At 40.8% G+C, this 19364-nt stretch overlaps 1 protein-coding gene across 1 annotated transcript in view; it reads left to right on the top strand.

The window, feature by feature from the left end:
- The window catches only part of mapk14b (mitogen-activated protein kinase 14b), a 44275-nt gene extending 30086 nt beyond the window's left edge, over positions 1–14189 (top strand). The window contains exons 8-12 of the mRNA XM_084061445.1: positions 864–935; positions 6529–6608; positions 8978–9056; positions 9842–10015; positions 11409–14189. Coding sequence (XP_083917571.1) covers positions 864–935; positions 6529–6608; positions 8978–9056; positions 9842–10015; positions 11409–11476 — 473 coding nt within the window. The 3' untranslated portion in view covers positions 11477–14189. The remainder of the gene's footprint in view (positions 1–863; positions 936–6528; positions 6609–8977; positions 9057–9841; positions 10016–11408) is intronic.
- The last annotated feature ends 5175 nt before the right edge of the window (positions 14190–19364 follow it).

Raw genomic sequence — 19364 nt, 5'->3', positions numbered from 1 at the left:
GCCAATGCTTTTGTACTTTTACTCAAGTAAATTTTGAATACTGCACTTGTAGGCTACTTTTAACAGAGTATTTCTACAATAGGATATTGATACTTTTACTCAAGTAAACATCTTTAGTACTTCTTCCATCACACACACGCACACGCACGCACACACACACACACACACACACACACACACACACACACACACACACACACACACACACACACACACACACACACACACACACTCTGACACCAGCACCACACATAGACATGTTTCTATAAATGTACAGTATATATGCATAAATTATGCTAAGCATTGTATGTATAATTGAACATCATAATAATGCATCATGCATAATTTCTGACACCCATGCATACTGTTTACATTTCTGTTGAGCGTAAAAAATTGACCCTTACAAATGCACTTATACATTTAAAGACATAGTATGTAACTTTGCAATGTGTTTACATAACAAACAAAAAAAAATATATATTTTTTTTTAACAAATTATTTTCCTCTACACCTGTAGTTGTCAGCCACTGGAGCAGTGTGGTGGTGTTTACCTGCAGAAACACACTGCCCTCTCCCTGTATTTTGGTATTTTCTGTTTGTTTTGGTTGCTCAACAAACATTGTCTACCAAAGCAAACAGTGGAAACACCAAAATACAGCGAGAGCGCAGTGTGTTTCTGCAGGTAAACACCACCACACTGTTCCAGTGGCTGATGACTCTGCGGGTACAGAGACAAATGATGTGTAAAACATGTATTTATTGTTTGTTATGTAAACACAGAGCATAGTTACATAGTGTGCCTTTAATTGAACACTCAGGAATGTACTGCACATTCTTATCTGTATAATGTTGTGTGCTTTCAGTGGATATCTGGTCGGTGGGCTGCATCATGGCTGAACTCCTCACTGGAAGAACACTCTTCCCCGGCACAGACCGTATCCTTCCATCAGTGTCACTCAGTCATGACCAACACGGAGATGAAAAGAGCTCTAGATTACAACCGTGTTTTATCTCTGGTAGAAGCTATTGAGATATTTAAAGAAATGATTTCATAGCCGCACAGTGGAACCATATTGATTTATTCGCCCCCCCAGTGGCGGCGGCTTTTCCCATCTGGTTGCTTTCAAAAGAGTCGAGACTCAATACTTTATATCGTTGCTGTCGAGCAGAAACCTATTATCTCCATATTCTAACTTATTGTTTTTTTTTGAAAATTAACGCCTTGCTTGATCATACTACAGCGTCACACAAAAGCATCAAAAGTAGCAGATCCACAAGCTCGAAACGCGGTGCGAAGCCACTCGTTTTGAGCTTGTAGATCTGCTACTTTTGCCGTTTTTGAATTTAAATCCTGAAAAGTAACAGTTTTGAACATATGAGGTTTCCAACCAAAAGAGACGATATCCATATCAACACAGTTGTTTGAAAAAAAAGCACTTAGAGAGAGAGAGAGAGAGAGAGAGAGAGAGATGAGGAATAGGACAACTATACACATGGATACAAATTGGCCCCCATTTCCACTCATTGGGCAATATCAAAAACTTGATTTTATAAAGGAACTGTACTGTTTGAGTTAAGTGCCATTGTTGCTGATTATATTCAGATCTAGGGAGTGCATTAGTATCAGTTGGTGTATTGTGTGTGTGTGTCTGTGTGTGTGTGTGTGTGTGTGTGTGTGTGTGTGTGTGTGTGTGTGTGTGTGTGTGTGTGTGTGTGTGTGTGTGTGTGTGTGTGTGCGCGTGTGCAAGTCCTGTGGTCTCTGACTCATCGTAGCCCACTGTGGTGCGGCGGCGCTCCCACTGCTTTTGCATAATACCGGAAGAAAAAACCTTCCTCTTTGCCCACCCCCGCAAGACCACACACACACACACACACACACACACACTCAAAAGTATAATGAAATCCACAGTGTTCCATGTTCAAATAATGTGCCTTATTTAAAATGAAACACTCTGGAGTCCGGATCTTACTGTGTAGGAGCGTTGTTGCATAATAATGTGTTTGCATGCTCTGTGCTCTGTGTTCCTAAGCCAGCTTATCCACTCCTCTGCTCTGCTGCATGGCACTGAGTGTTAGTCCATGTGAGAACAGCCCTGTATGTTCATATCGTGCATAATGTCTTACCTAAGGCAGTGGTTTCCAAACTGGGGGGTCGGGACCTCCAGGGGGGGTCCCCAGATGATTAGCTTAATGTGCAACATTGTTTTCTCACTCAACAGTAAACAAACCATCATGCAGTATATGTGTATACAGGGTATCTGCACATTTCTAAAGTGACAATTTAATGACTTTTAAGACCCTTTTTACCCATTTAGACCTGGAACGCATCTGTGTCACTTTTTCATTTGAGCTAAAAAAGCATTATTTTACACTTTGGCTATTCAAAAATAGCAGATATACATGTAGATCTGCTATTTTTGAGAAATCGTGAAAATGTGTGAAAATCTTTGAATATATATTGTTTAAAACGAACATTTTTAACTCTTTATTCTTTGCTTCTGGGGGGGTCCCTGGAACAAGACATTTTGAGATGGGGGTCGGCGGCCAAATACATATCATTTTGGGGGGGTCCTTGACATGAAAAAGTTTGAGCACCACTGATATAGAAACATACGTTTTTTCAGGAAACTGTTGGGATTATAGAAGACATTTGTAGAATCGGCTTCAGGTCTTAAATGGGTTAATACCAAATTGGCCAAATTGTCAAATATTAGGTAAGAAAGAGGCAAACATTGTGAAATTAGCCGAGCTCACAGAGCTTGTAGTTCAGCTATTTTCACAATATGTATCTGTAATGCCTACAATTCCAAGTGCTTGTCAGAAGGGGGGGGGTCCCCAGTTTGAATATGATTATTTAGGGGGGGGGGGTCGCGTGTGGGTGGAGGATATATGATATAAATTCTTGAAATGACCTCATATCCTTGGATACATTAGAACGGCTCCTATTCTTTTCTCCCAGACATGTGGGATGTGGGTTAATGCATGCGTATCTATAATATTCATGATTTTAACCCCGCTGGGGTGAAAATTAAGCACAAATTGTAACCGTACAATATTGCAAACTTGCTAGATAGCATTTTCTGCTGACTGTGTAAATATGATTTTCCACCTCTTTGCATTTTGCTATTAATCTCTGGACTGGCTTCAAAAAGAACAGATGGTTGAGAATCCTGAGCCTGTGTGAGGTTGGGCCCTCTATGGATCTCACTGATGATGACATGTGAGATCGGGTTTCTGTCTTTGTAGTTCTTTGTTCGTAGACCTTATTAACCCATTAAGACCTGAGGCAATTCTTTAAAAAAAAAATTTTTTTGAAAAAAAATCAAAACATTTTTTTTCAAGATTTTTCAAAAATAGCAGATATACAAGCTCATAGCGCGGCAAAAATCTAAAGTGACACAGATGCATTCCAGGTCTTAATGGGTTTTAATCCTGCAGGGGAAAATCAGTTTCAGCTTTATCCAGGTGATGGCTACTCAGATGGTCATGATGCAGGTGCTGTAGGGGTTACAGTAAGTGTCTTGCTCAGGGACACGTTCAGTATTCACTGGGTGGGCCGGCGGATATCCTGTGTTGTGTTTGAATTACAGTCTGGTATGAATTGCTGTTTTCATGTGCTTTGGTAGATACTTTCTGCCAATGTGTATGGTAAATTGGAGTCTGTTTGTTTGATATGAAGGAGAAATTCTATAGTCATAGACTTGGCAATCTTTGAGATACTGTTGAACTGATCTGTGAGCAGTTCTATCAGTAACAAACTGATAGAACTGCTATCAGTTTCAAGTTTCAGTTTCATGCTATCCGGCCATGTTAAGGACAATTGGTTTGTTGAGGTTAAGGCCATGTTAAGGACATTGGGGTTGTTGAGGTTAAGGCCATGTTACGGACATTTGGCTTGTTGAGGTTAAGGCCATGTTAAGGACATTGGGGTTGTTGAGGTTAAGGCCATGTTAAGGACAATTGGTTTGTTGAGGTTAAGGCCATGTTAAGGACATTTGGTTTGTTGAGGTTAAGGCCATGTTAAGAACAATTGGTTTGTTGAGGTTAAGGCCATGTTAAGGACATTGGGTTTGGTGAGGTTAAGGCCATGTTAAGGACTTTAGGTTTGGTGAGGTTAAGGCCATGTTAAGGACATTGGGTTTGTTGAGGTTAAGGCCATGTTAAGGACATTGGGTTTGTTGAGGTTAAGGCCATCATAAGGACACGGGCGGAAGGTTAGCCAATGAGATTGCATGACTTCAAACTGCCAGATTGTGTAAATTGTGTAAGATACGAGGAATGTTCTTGTCACATTCCTAAGCCAATCATTTGATGACCGGCGGACTCAATTGAGTCTCCTATACTGAGCAGCCACCCGGTCATCCGATTTATTGGCTTAGGAATGTGACAAAATGTGCTCTCCATGAATTCAAGGCTTCATGGTGTGTGTAATTGATTGGTTGAACTACTCCTTTAACTGTTGCACCCTTATACTCTCCCTACCAGCCTAGCAGTCTTTCCTGTATTCGGGTCACCTCTATGTTATTGCATTGCCATGTCAACAGCACACAGTCTGCTATATTAGTCTGTGTCCTGATATCAGGCTCCTGTTTACCTGTTTTGTAATTGTGAGTTAACTCTATTAGCAGCTATGTTCACCTATTAGCGATTATTAGCATGCCAGACTCTTACGTGTGTCTGCCATGCATGGTGCACTCCTGTAATCCACTGGTGGTTTTCTAAGGTCAGTATGTTGTTGAAGGGGGGGGTAAATCTACAGTTGATTTAGTCCTGATGGCCGATTTATACTTGGCCGTGTGCCAAAAATAGTCGATCTACAAGCTCACAACACGTCGCAGACGCGCAGACCAAGCATACGTTTTCTTTGTCTTAGTTCTACTGGATCTCTTCTCCACTAGTCCCTCCCTAACATTTTAGTCTAGTTTTCATATGTTGATGAAATTGTCAGTATATTTAGTCATACAGTGGCTTAGTTTTCATTTGGTTTTTATTTAGTTTTCGTCAGTGAAAAAAGGTAGTCGACGAACATGTTTCTGTCATAGTTTGTCAACGAAATTAACATTTTCAACTGATTGTGAACCAGGAACCACCACCACCCTGATTAGCAGAATCTACCTGGGGACCACTGTTGTGCTGGGTGGGGGATACTTACAGGGAGCAAAGCAAAGCAAAGCAAAGCAAAGTTTGTTGTTTACCCAGGGTGTCGGACTAAGTACGAAACTTGTTTCCAGCCGGACCCTGCATGGAAGCCTTGCTCAAGGGCTATTCAGCGGTGATTCATGATTGATGTGATGAATTGGGGAATCGAACTAGGGACCTTCCGGTAACAAGGCCGCCCCTCTAACCATTAGGCCACCGCTGCCACCGCTGCGAGATTCTATAACTCCCTTTTCTGAGTAATTGTGACTTCTCAGTAACTGACCCATTTTTGCTTTTGCTGTAAGCTCTGGGGGATTGAGCCTGAAGACAAAAACAAGGGATTGTGTTTCATATACAACATGTCCCTCGTCTTGACAGAGTCTGAGGACATGTTGTCAATGACCTGGTGTTTGAAGTACTTTTGGTATTGGAAGCACAAGCCTCCTTCAAACGACCACTGATAATGATTAGGCCTGTCACAATTATTACATAATCACCTAATTATTTGAGATAATCACGATTATTTTTGCAAAATCGTTTCCATGATGTAAAAATACATCTTCAAATGTAAAAAAAATAAAAAGCAGAAATACCAGATCTACAAGAAGTGATGCTTTGTAAGCTTGTAGATCTGCTATTTCCGTAGATCTTTTAAACGTTTTTTCAAAGCATAAAATTATTAAATATGTCAGTAATGTTTTTGTATATTCAAGTTATTTGTCATATATGCCCATGTTTGATTACGAAGCCGAAAAGCCAAACAGAAATGTAGTTTTTATTCATACTGTATGCTCCAGTTGTCAAAGACAGAAACACAATTAAACAATTAATCGTCAACTTAAATTTTGTAATTATGGCCCTAAAGCCTCCTTCAAATGACCACTGACAATTGGCCATTGACATATTGATGAACAAAAGAAAAGAGTCCGCACACCGTCTTAATGCTCCCGGCAATTTTATGAATAGAGCGGTCAATATAACAACGTTTCGGCGGAAACTAAAACCGCATTAAGACGGTGTGCGGACTCTTTTCTTTTGTTCATGTTTATTCAGTTGGATCAAGCACCCGTTCCAATTCTTGGATGTGCGTGCACCACCTAACCCCATTGACATATTGGCCATTTTTCAACATGGAAAGGATTATGGCGACTATAACGGCTATGCAGAAAATAATTGTGATTATCTTAAATAATTGCGGTTAGGCGATTTATGTAATAATTGTCACAGGCTTACCCATGTAACACACACACACACACACACACACACACACACACACACACACACACACACACACACACAGACTCGCACACACCCGCTGAGCGTTACATGCTGTGTAATGTTTCTGCCTCCATAATGTCACAACCACAGCCCTTGACCTAAAGGCTACAGATATAAACCAGCTGCAGCAGATAATGCGCCTGACGGGTACGCCACCGGCCTCGCTCATCAGCAGGATGCCCAGCCACGAGGTGAGACGCTCGCAATCTTCACATTTATTTACCCCAGACGCCTCCCAATCACAGTAGAAACAAAAACGAGCACACTCAAGTCTGTATATAATGCAATGTGCTGGGTGCACGGCTCACAAAGACTCACTCGCTATGCGCGTGACATCATCGTACCCGGAAGTTATGCGGGAATGCCTACTGGAGTGGCAAAAAAAAAAAACTTTCTGGCCCATACATGCAAACAGAAAAGTCCTATTTGATTGTATTAAACAACGTTAAACTCCCCAACATGGCAGCTGTACGGAAAGCTTGAATTTTCCTCTTTCTATCTGCAAAGTTTTTGTTTCATAAAAATTCAGCGTAGACCAGAGGTCTTCATCAGGGGGTCCGGGACCCCTAGGGGGTCCTCAGAGTTACTACAGGGGGTCTGCCAAATCTCAGTGTGATTTTTACATTAACCACTTCAACCAAGTATCCCTATTCTAAAGGAGAACTTTAGCCAAAAATAGCAGATCTACAAGCGCACAATGCCTCGCGCTGCGAGGCGTTGTGCGCTTGTAGATCTGCTATTTTCGGCAAAGCGGTTTGATGTAGGGGGGAAAAAGAGCAGACTAAGTACAGAGTGAAAGGTCAGGTTTACTAAGTATGGTTTAAGTGCATGGTTAAATGTCTGTCTGGAAATACACATTAACTTGAATCCAACATGATAGTGCTGTGAAACAAGTCTATGAAGCTGCCTATGAAATCTATGGAAAAATAAATATTCTATACAATATATGATGGGGGTCCCTACTTTATCTCGCTCTCAGCCACGGGGTCCTTGGCCTGAAAACGTTGAAGACCCCTGGCGTAGACATGTTATGAGCTACTTTCTGTCCATAAATTCTGTGCAGGTGTCAGAGTTTGTAAGCGCTCGTTTTCAATAACTCAACGTCCTGCTGCCTCCTGCATTATGTGACATTTAGAAACAGTTGGTACACAGGACCGTTGAGTGATTTCCAACGAGCGCTTCCAAACTCCAATGCTCCATGCTGCTCAATGTTTTGCCACTCAGTCTAGATGAGGGGGGGGGGGGCGTGTCCCGGTGGAAAAGTGACGCATGGCATGTGCATACTCTCCATAAGAAAATAATAACCTGCGCTCCAAAGTCCTTCTGGTACTTTTAATTCATTTAAGGCACGGGCAGCATACACGGACGCGTTTTGGCGTCAAGCCATCCTCAGCGTGTATGATACACGTCGAGGAAGGCTCGACGCCAAAATGCATCCGTGTATGTACTATGTATGCTGCCCGGGCCTTAAATGAATTAAAAGTATCAGAAGGACTTCGCAGTGCTGGCCTCCCAATCACAACCAATGTTCATGTTTACAATCAATATAAACGACATTATTTTCACACAATGAACACACACATACAGTACACGTATACATTCTGCTCTTGCCCACCAATTCCCCTGTTTCCTCTGAGAATCTAAATAGGTAAATGTTGCATTTTTACATAGCTGCCTTTATCCAAAGCGCTTTACAATTTGCATTACATTCACCCCATTCACACACCGATGCCGATGGAAACCTGCTACCATCGGGAGCAGTTAGGGGTTTAGGGTCTCAAGGACACTTCGACACTAACTCAGGGGGGAGCCGGGAATCGAACCGGGAACCTTCTGTTTCCCCGAGCGGCTGCTCTAACCTCCTGAGCCACTGCTGCAGCATCTCAATGCTTCCCAGAATGCTTTGCAAGGTGCAGCAGTGTTTCTCATAACCAACAGTATCTGAATCGTTGTTTTTGCTGTTAAAGGGATAGTTCATAGAAAAAATAAAAATAAACTATAATTTGATGACCAGCGAACCGGTTCGGCAGCGGATCAGGTAGGAGACACAAAGGAGACTCTTTGAGTCTCCTTCCAGAACCGCTGCCAGTCATCAAATTATTGGCTTAGGAATGCGACAAAAACATAAATATCCATGAATTCAAGTCTCCATGGGGTGACTAATCCATAGAAAAAAAGTCATTTTGGATGTAAACTATCCCTTTAAACACTTTAATCACTGAAGTATGACCTGCTGACCTGAGACATCTTATAGATTAGATATCACCGACATTTATAATTCCATTAAACACTTGAACCATAGCTTCCCTATTCTGGGGCAAATCGTTGTCTGTTTTTGACCCCGGGCCAAATAAGTATTAGTTTACAAATGGTAGAGGGTTTATGTGCAGTAGTTAAGACAAGGATAATATCATTATAATGATATGTCAGACTCTCAAACTATTAGCCTACCTATATAGTTTTTCAACACCTCAAGTGCCTTTCTACATCCTTGACTGGTTGCATACATATTTTTACATGAGATGTTCATACATTTTTGTCGTTCATCCCTCTATCATAGGCGAGAAACTACATCAACTCACTCCCCCAGATGCCCAAGAGGAACTTTGCTGACGTGTTTATTGGCGCCAATCCCACTGGTAGGTATTTATTTACTGTTGTTAAAGTCACACATTACTGAGCATGTGCTGCATTGCTGTCTGGCTCCCTCTAGTGGCCATTGGTTGTCCTGTCAGCATTATCTTTATGGCTTTCTGTTGCCATGATAGTGTTTAGAGTTTAGTTTATGTTCTGATGTTCCTTTAAGTAAAAGGCTTTATTTGAGTAAAAGTACAAAAGTATTGGCATCAAGATATTCCATTTCCAGCGCAACGGCGCAAGTGCCACAATGTTATTGCCTTTATCTCATGGTACATCAGGAGCAGTTGAGCTGCTTCATAGATGATGATGATGATTATAATAGCGAACGTCTTAAGTTGTACAGCACCTTTTTTTTACCACAATAATAAATAAAACAGAATAAAACAAATGTGTTTTAAACATCTAAAAACTAAATCAGAATGCTAAACTAAATCAGTCGCAATGGCTGATTTTACACTTGGTTGCATGCTGAAAATAGCCGATCTACAAGCTCAGAGCGCAACACCTGAGCGCAACCAAACATAAAATGACTTGTCTTTTAGTTCTACTGGATCTCTTCTCCACTAGTCACTCCCTAACATTTTAGTCTACTTTTTATTTGTTGACGAAATTGTCAATATATTTAGTCTTAAGTTTTAGTCATCGTAGCTTAGTTTTTATTTAGTTTTCGTCAGTGAAAAAAGGTAGTCAACAAACTTTTTTCATCATAGTTTTAGTCGACGAAATCAACACTGCTACTAGCTCTTGTTTTGATCTTCTCTCTCCCTATGTTATTGTTGTGTAGCGGTGGACCTGCTGGAGAAGATGATGGTGCTGGACACAGACAAGCGGATCACAGCGTCCGAGGCTCTGGCCCATCCTTACTTCGCCCAGTATCACGACCCGGACGATGAGCCGGAAGCAGAACCCTATGACCAGAGCTTTGAGAGCCGCGAGCTGGAGATCGAGGAATGGAAACGTAAGATGCACAACCGTAGAGGGACGATCAGTGGCGGTCAGATATTAGGGATGGTGATGATAATCGTTATTAACGTTTATCGTGAAAAGAAAAACGCTCACAATAGTCGTATCACAGGGATTTGAATTTATTGTGAAATTGTCCTCCGTCATACACTGGGATGAATTAGCTTTTGTTGAGCTGCAAATTCAGCACCACTTAAACCCTCTATACTTGAATAAAAACTGACCTGTAAAGAGCGCATTTGGCACGCTCTTATTTCACTCTATACAAATCTATTCGACAAAAAACGTTGTGAGCTTGTAGATCGGCTATTTTTGGCGAACGTTCCCCCCCAGAATAGGGATGCTGGGGGTTCAAGTGGTTAACAAACCCACTGAGCATTTTTCGGGCTATTAGACGTCTAAAATACGTCTCAGGGCTAGGCTAAAACGTTGTTTAGCGTTTTTTTAAGTGTCTGTATATAGACGTCTATATTATAGACGTAATTTCAGCTAAACAGCTAATCAACGTCTAGGCTAAGCCTAGGCCGCTAAAAAACTTTCACTGTTAGACCAATTATAACCCCGTTTTAGACGGAGGTCTAATAGCCGACTATGGCTCAATGGGAAAGTGGCATTTTAAGTTTTAAACATATTTTGATTATCGTGATAATATTGTTAATCGCAATTTTCATATCGTCCCATCTCTATCAGATATATTTATATAGTCGTTGTGTCGGGCAGAAACACAGTATCTCCATATTTTAATGCCTCCCGCAAAAGTAGAGAAAATGGCCGATCTACAAGCTCACAACACGGCACATCGTGACACGTTGTGAGCTTGAGGATCTGCTATTGTCGCTACTGTTGGACGATTTTAAAAGGGGTTACGTGTGCCTGTGGGCGACTAAATAATAACTACATAGGATCCATTGGAACACAGGTTCTGTTTTTTTCTATTTTCCTGAAAAGTAATGGTTTTGGACATAATGAGATTTCTACCCGACATTGACGATGGATGGATAGATAGATAGATAGATAGATAGATAGATAGATGGATAGATAGATAGATAGATAGATAGATAGATAGATAGATGGATAGATAGATGGATAGATAGATAGATAGATAGATAGATAGATAGATAGATAGATAGATAGATAGATAGATAGATAGATAGATAGATAGATAGATAGATAGATAGATAGATAGATAGATAGATAGATAGATAGATGGATTGATGGATAGACATATGGACAGAAAGATAGATGGGTAACTGCGATAGATATTTGTTTGTATACTGTGTGTGTGTGTGTGTGTGTGTGTGTGTGTGTGTGTGTGCGCGCGCAGCATACATATAATATAGTATGTCAATTTCCTAGGCTTAACGACTCTTTTGTTCTCCGTCTCTCAGGGTTGACCTATGAGGAACTGCTCAGCTTCGTGCCGCGGCCATTTGACGAGGACGAGATGGAGTCCTGAATGAACATGGAGAGATTTTTGTAAAACGTCCACCTCTCTTCCTCTTGTTTCACACACTGACAACACTCTGTGAGGACTATCAGTCTCATTTGACTACACACACACATACACGAACACATACACGAACACACTCACGAACACACAACATACACAAGTGCCTGCCATTGTTCACGTCTAGGGTGGGGTGGGGTGGGGGTCACAGCAGTTTCAGGGGTTCAACTTGATTGATTGATCTCCTTCTTATCTTATTTTTTGTACCATCCTCCAGCTTGTGCTTTTGTTGTCATCCTTGCTCGCCATCCATCCATCCATCCGTGGTCCAAGGCACGTTTTATTTTACTTCTTTATATTGCTGTTTTTTCCCCTCTCAGTCTGCGTTAATTTCCCCTCTTTGTGTCGTGTGGAAATTGTAATACACACAGCTATCAGCTATCAGTATTTCAAAAGTAATCAGATTATTTTAGCAACAATTGTTCCTTTTATTTATAATTTTTCAAAGCTGCACATCTTAGCCAGGATATATGACTTCCCTCTTTGTAAGAAACGTGATGTTGAAAATGCAACAGTGTCATGTTATGTGAAACGTATGTCTTTCCACACTCTGTAAAAGCTATATGCTGTGTTGTTACTACAAGAACTTAAATAATATTGTAAATGTAAATAAGACTGCACATTTTTGTAAATAGATGGTTATGTGCGCACCCGTGATCATAACAGTTACCATATTTATGAACGTAGAATTTCCGAGGCACTCTTACTTGAGCCTCTTCACAGTTGAGATGTGCATCAGCTTGATTATTTAGCATACTATAGACACAGTCCGCACTCACTGTCACAAGGTGAATTTTCTTTGAGTTTTTTTTATTTACCGCGGTCATGACAAACAGACGCGTTTCGGCTACTCAGGCCTTCATCAGCATCAGTAGGAGAGTAGCCTACTCAGGCCATGGACCATATATATATAAAGACAGACGCCTCCTCCGACTCTGGGGCGTCTGCCATATTAGAAGGGGCACGCTTCCTGACTCCTGGCCAATCACAGCGCGTCTTTTACAGGACTTGTCAGTCTTGGAAAAGAGGCATTGTGATTGGCCAGTGGTCAGGAAGCGTGCCCCCTCTAATATGGCGGCCGCGATGAACTGCACCGCCCAATGAGATATCTAGGTTTCTATATCTATGATTGTAGAACATGCAGAAGGTGATCATTTTTCTGCAATAAATACGAAGATTTGGCTTTGCTTATATTGCGTTCCTTTTAAGTAGTATGTACTTCCTGAACAGCCATCGGGTTCTACTGCTTCACAGCGTGTCCTTTCTTTCTTCCTTGAACACTTCTGGTTCAGATGAATGTGTTAAAAATGATCCGCCATTCTTCAGCTGAATGTGTTAAAAATTATACGCCATTCTTCAGATGAATGTGTTAAAAATGATCCGCCATTCTTCAGATGAAAGTGTTCAAAATGATCCGCCGTTCTCAGAAATTGAAGAGTACAACCTGCGTTGTTATTGGGCTATCATTAAAAAGAAAACACCTTTCTATCCATTTTTATTGAATGTGGGGATGGGGATCCTCCCTGTATTTATGATCTTTTTATTGTGCCATTTGTATATCACTGTATAAGAGAATATCATTTGTTTCAGAATGTTCAACAAAAAAAACTTTTTATTATTATTTATGGAGAACTTAGACTTAGATCTGAAACCAAAACTATATCGATGATCTCTCTCTCACGCGTCAATTTGCCTGTGGCAAGAATGAATAGCTCACATTATCCAAACTAATGCTGCTTCTTTTCTTTATCTACTGAATCTACAGTTGTGTGGAATGGCCATATTTATTTTGATCTTATCGACTTGGCGCGCTCTCGACAGTTGTTTGCAAATCGTTTCCTAATATTAACCACTTAAAGCCTGATTAATTTCTCATTGTACGTGGTGTCACACGGCGAACATTTCTGCCCCAAAACACGGCCTCAGGTCAAAACTAACTGACCTCTTTTTTTTACTCTAGACTCAACTCAAGCTATTTGTCTTCTGAAAATACTCCCCCAGTTAGTAATTATCACAATTCAATAGCTTGAGGAATGTAATTTTGTAGTCCGTTACCACACAATTCCAATCCAAATTTCTCAAACAACTTTGCACTTGTTCTGAGTGTAGTTAGGACATGCTGATTGTGAATTAAAGAGCCACAATTGCCAAACATTTATTTGCATAAAAGAATGTTTTGATCAGATTTACGTCAAAGTAAACATTGTTTAGAAATCGACAGAATAAACTTGGGTCAGAAAGTAGCATTAATCTATGTTCTACACCTACAGTTGCTGTTACTGTATGTCAACAGAACCATTTCGGTCTCTCTTAAGATTTTGTTGTTTAGTGCTTTTTCTAATGTAATGATTTTGTTCTTTGTATGTTAAGCTCAAATATTTATCTCATTCAGTGATTCTATAGTATTTGACTTGAGTAACCCCCAGGGAGCAACCGATTCATTTCCCATGTTTAGTAGGTCAGCAGCATAGGGCTGGGCAATATGGACAAAATCACAATATATCTCACCAAATATCTCTATCGATAATATAGTATTGTGTGACGATAACCCTTTTTTATTTTTTCAAAAGATTGCTGAAACAGCAAAAATCTAGAAGCTCACAACCCGTCGTGACACGGCACGTTGTGAGCTTGTAGATTGATTTTTATATTTGGGGAGGGGGGAAAAATGGGAAAAAACAGCACATGGCTTATCATGATATCCAAACTCCCAGATGAGATCTAGTCTCATATCACAATATCGATATAATATCAATATATTGTCCAGCCCTTGTTCAGCAGTAGGATCAATCCCATGGTTTCCTAGTTTGATGGCACATGTGTGTGTGTGTGAGAGGGAGTGTATGTTTACTCACTGGATGCTGAAGGGCAATACTGAAGCCTCATACTTTGTAATATCTCAGTGACATATAGGTTAGGTAAAAAAAAAATCCTGTTTGTTAGGCATTTCCAAATGTCAATGCTACGTGTTATTTTGTTTATTGATTGTGTTTGATTTGAGATTTCTCATTGGAATGGACTATCTTTTTACTGTTTTCTTCTCCACATTATAACCGTTAGAAAAATAAAGGCTACTATTTTCAAAAAGAAACTCTCAGATGTGACTCTTTGGCCTACTACTCGGTAATGTAATGCTCAATGTGCACATCACCCCAGTCCTGGCTACTCTTCACTGGCTTCCAGTTGGGTTGTTTTTTTTTTTGAAAAAACGTATGTTTCTATATCAGTGGTGCTCAAACTTTTTCATGTAAAGGTGTAAAAATTATATTTATTTGGCCGCCGACCCCCATCTCAAAATATTTTGTTCCAGGGACCCCCAGAAGCAAAGATTTTAGTTAAAAATGTTCGCTTTAAAGCAATTATATTCAAAGATTTGCACACATTTTCATAATTTTTCAAAAATAGCAGATCTACAAGCTCGTAGCGCGGCACTCGATGCCGCGCTATGAGCTTGTATATCTGCTATTTTTGAATAGCCAAAGTATAAAAGGTCATAATTATTGTGATGCTATATTAACACATTTTGTTGCGTACCCCCTGGAACCCCCTCAAGTACCCCTGGGGGTCCCCGGACCCCACTTTGAGAACCAATGCGTTAGAGCTCCAAAAACCTGGGATGCCCATACCCAAGTGTATTCGACAAGCGGATACTATCATATCCTTTAAACAACCTCCCTTTTTATCCCTTTCACAGCCTAATCCCCCTCTTTTCATGTTGAATTTCTGTATCAGCTTCAGCCGATTGATTTCTAAGTTGTTCATTATTTTTGAGGGGATTCCGGGGGGTCCCCAGCTAAATGAATAATTCACTATCAATCATTTAAAACGATTGATAGTTAATCTTCACCGTTATTACATGTACAAGTAAGTACAGCTAGAGAACGAACTATTTACAACGGCTATTTTGATCAGAGTTTCACTGTTATCTCTACATCTACAAATACATACAGTAAACGGCATTCTGAGATGATAGACGATATTGGACCAAATCATGTAAAAATGCTAGATTGAAAAATATTGAAAAGTCTTATCGAATGGGGGTCCATCTGTGGCCTAATTCATATCAAATTGGGGGTCCTTGAAATTAAAAGGGCTGAGAATGTGCACACTCTTAACCACTAGGCGGCACCATAAGCACATCTATATGGCAAATACACTAGTGCAATCATGCAGATGCAAATCAGTTAGAATGATTACATTAAAAAAATAAAACAAATATCAATTAGTAGGCCTACTTTAACACTGATTCTTAACATGGAGTTCGGGGGCAATCTCTATCCAATCTCTATCCGAGGGCAAAGAGCGAAACTGTGGAGGTTTACCTCTGCTGAAGCATAAACTTAATAAGATCAGTGTGATTCTGATTGAATTTGTTATTTCCTGTTCATTCCCATTCCAAATGATCTGTGTTTATACTGTAAGAAGTGCCATTTACTCAACTATTAATAATATGAATTACTTAGAAACCTCACTCTCACCTTTATCTACTGCGTAACGTTTGAAAGTCACTTTATGATTTAAGAGCAAGCAGTGGTTACTGGCTAGTGGATTAGAAGATTAATTGTCTCAAAGGGTTTGTTAGTTTTTAATCCTACTATTACTCAGGAAATGCAGTCTATTGAAAAAGCTCATTATCAGCCTTATTCTTGTTTATATTAGAAGTGCCTTCTTACTAAAAGTTCTCCAGAATGTAGAAATGGAAGGTATGAGAATCAAGCAAATTGCTGTGTTCATAGACTGGGACCACTTCAGCACACAGTAGTAGTACCTCCACAGGTTGTAGTGTGTTAACTCTTTAAGACGGGGAACGCATCAGTGTGTCATTTTAAGATTTATTTGGCTATTAAAAAATTGCAGATATACAAGCTCATAGCACTGGTTATAGAAAATTAAGTACAAAATAGTGCTTATTCTGTTGATAATTTATGAATTCTCATTTAACCAATCCACTGAGGATTCATAGTGCCATAGTCTGCGAAAATAGCCACTCTCCAAGCTCACAACACGATGCAATGCGATGAGCTGTAAAGCTTGTAGATATCTTGTTATAGATCTATATTAGCCGATCTACAAGCTCACAATGTGATGCATTTGTAAGCTTGCAGACTGGCTTGTAGATCGGCAAAGCGATTTAGTGTAGAGGGAAGAAATTAGGTGGCCAAGGATAGAGCCTTGGGGGACCCCGGCCAAAGTATATACTGTATACTGACTGTATATAGGTCATTAAACAATATTGGGATGAGCATCTGAGTGTTCTTTCTTTGCACAAATATTATCATTTTCATTTTGTTTTTAATTTGATAAATTGTGATTATGATACCCAGTACCTGAATCACTTTTCTTATTAATAATAATAATAATAATAATAATAACTAGGTTCAAAGAAGGTGCCCTTACAGAGTAGAGTAAACACTTTGTTAAGACTCAAACCAGTGAATTTGAAATCAATATTTAGTGAAATATATGCAACACTGTAATGTGACGCTTTGGTCAAATATCTTTAACAGGAATATAGTGAAGAACAAACAATGAATGACATTTTAGAAGTTTTATTTTTCATGTACAAAGTAAGACAATCTGAGTTCAGAAATCACATTGTAAAAAGCATATATATATATTTATGTACATGAGCCAAATACCCTCCCATCCCACTCACCTCTATTATGTACACACTTATTGTACAAATATATAACCTAAACACACTTATTAAAATATAATATATATAACCTCATTTGTATACAGTACACAATGATTGTAGAAATACGGTACATACTGTATAAACCTCTATGAACTAACCTATTATTAAAATCATATCATTTTGTTTATTACATCACAAGGTAGCCTTGAATCTTATTGTCTTGTATTCACTATTGTAACTTATCTTCCTATACAGGAAGAAAAGTTACAATAGAGAATAAATGTTAAGAAGCACAAGATTTAAAAGACCAAAGACCATCTGCTATGAGTGGAGACGCCAGTACCCGCAAAGCTGTTCCTGCTCCTGCGTTTTGACAGTCCTAGTGCTTTGGGGAGGTGAAGAGAATGTCTCACCTTCAGGGGAGTCGTTATCTCCTGCATCACCTCCCTAGTGTTCTTAATCCACTCATGTTTTGCTTCCACACTGGACGCCTTAAGAGCAGCCGTCTTGTTGTGAGAGGTGTTCCTTCCTACCAACAGAGCAAACTTACAGGGGTCCCCTTCGATGTGCTCCATCACCTGTAACAAATCTGATGTCAGTAGTTTATTCTTGTACCGGTACTTTGAGTTGCCAGCGGAGTCTCTGATCTCCTTGCTGAAGACCAGCGATTTCTCGAACAGGAACAGGTGGCGGTTGTGAACCTTCTGAATGAAAGCGTTGGGGTTCCACACCTGGAAACTGTCGTGGAGCATCAGGTTCCCCTGGACGTCCAGGCTCTCGTGGAAACCCTCCAACATGGCAACGTGCATGGCATCGTTGAGTCTCTTAAGAACACTCCGCATCACCTGCACAGCATCCTTAACCTCTTCCTTCTTCCCCTCCTCACAGCAAGATAACAAGTCCTTGAGCAGGAGCTGGTACTTGGTGATTCTCTGGACGGGTTTCATGAGGTGGGATTTGATGGTGTTTGCCCGATCAAGACCGCGTCTCTTCTGGATGTCGTCGAAGAAGGTTACAACAGGTTCTGTTAAGAGTCGAGTAGAGTCAGGTTGGTTCTTGCAGTAGTTCTCATACACGTGGAACTTCTCAGCCCCGGCGACGAAGCAGTGTCCCACGTCCTCTGGTAGCTCAGAGTTGACCAAGTCCTCCAGGAAATGATCTCTGTGGAACTCGTAGAGCTCCTGCATGTTTCCAAAGATGATATGTTCCTTGTTGAGGATGCCTGCAGGTATCTCCTCCTCCGTTCTTCCACCGGTCATCTCCCACAAGTACGTCTCTAGACATTCACGTAGATCTCTGACGTAGTTCTTCTCCGTCTGCAACAACTCGGCCATGATGTGCTCTCGTTTCTGGGCTCGCCTACTCCTCTTCTCCTCATCGTTGCTGATGCTGACCTTGTGGTTGTGATCAGGCACCTGCTGCGACAACTCAGCCAAGCCCAAGACGTGCTGCTCTCTCTTCTGGGCTAACTTCTGGTGGTGGTCGTGGTGGTCATCCTCATGGAGCTTGGCATCCGGTTCATCTGTCAGGCTGGTTGGGATGTACCTGATGATGTACCTGATGCTGGGTGGGTGAGGCTGCAGCATCACTTGCTCTCTGCTGATGGCGCTGCACTCTAGCATGGACTGAACACATGCAAGCAACAGCTGTGTGCGGATGGGGTTCACCTGCAGACACTGCTGCAGCAGCTCCTCCCAGGCAGGTATCCAAGTTAACCTCCTCCATGCCATGGTTATGGTGGTGGTAGTGATGGGACTCATGGTAGATTGTACTGTACAGTTGGACAAAGCCTCCTGCACACTAGACTGGACACTCATCTCCATCATTAACATCGTCAATGAGGTTATGGCTTATGACCTGCGCCTTTTAAAGGCCAAATCAACTATCAACTGAACCTAATAACCATGGCAACGCCTCACTCGCCACGTCAGGGTCAAGTGGAGACACGCCCACGCAGCGTGCACCTGCGAGCTCAAACGGACTCAACGTGACGTCAGCGTTTATCTCAGTAAAAAAAAGGTAGGCCTACAGTCTTTTTAAATGATAATAGCCTTTTTTTCTGGTGGAAATGTATTTATCATGTTTTCTCCGGGATTATTTATGTATTGACTCAACCTAAACCCAGGAGAACGTTAGTTAGCCGCAAGCTAAGCTAACGGCGGCTAACCACTGCGGAGCTACTCAGTGACGTCACCACCA

This window comes from Gymnoscopelus microlampas (genome assembly GCF_963454915.1).
Source record: "Gymnoscopelus microlampas genome assembly, chromosome: 7".
NCBI lineage: Eukaryota > Metazoa > Chordata > Actinopteri > Myctophiformes > Myctophidae > Gymnoscopelus > Gymnoscopelus microlampas.
The sequence above is the reverse complement of the archived record's forward strand: the minus strand, read 5'-3'. Positions and strand labels throughout refer to the sequence as shown.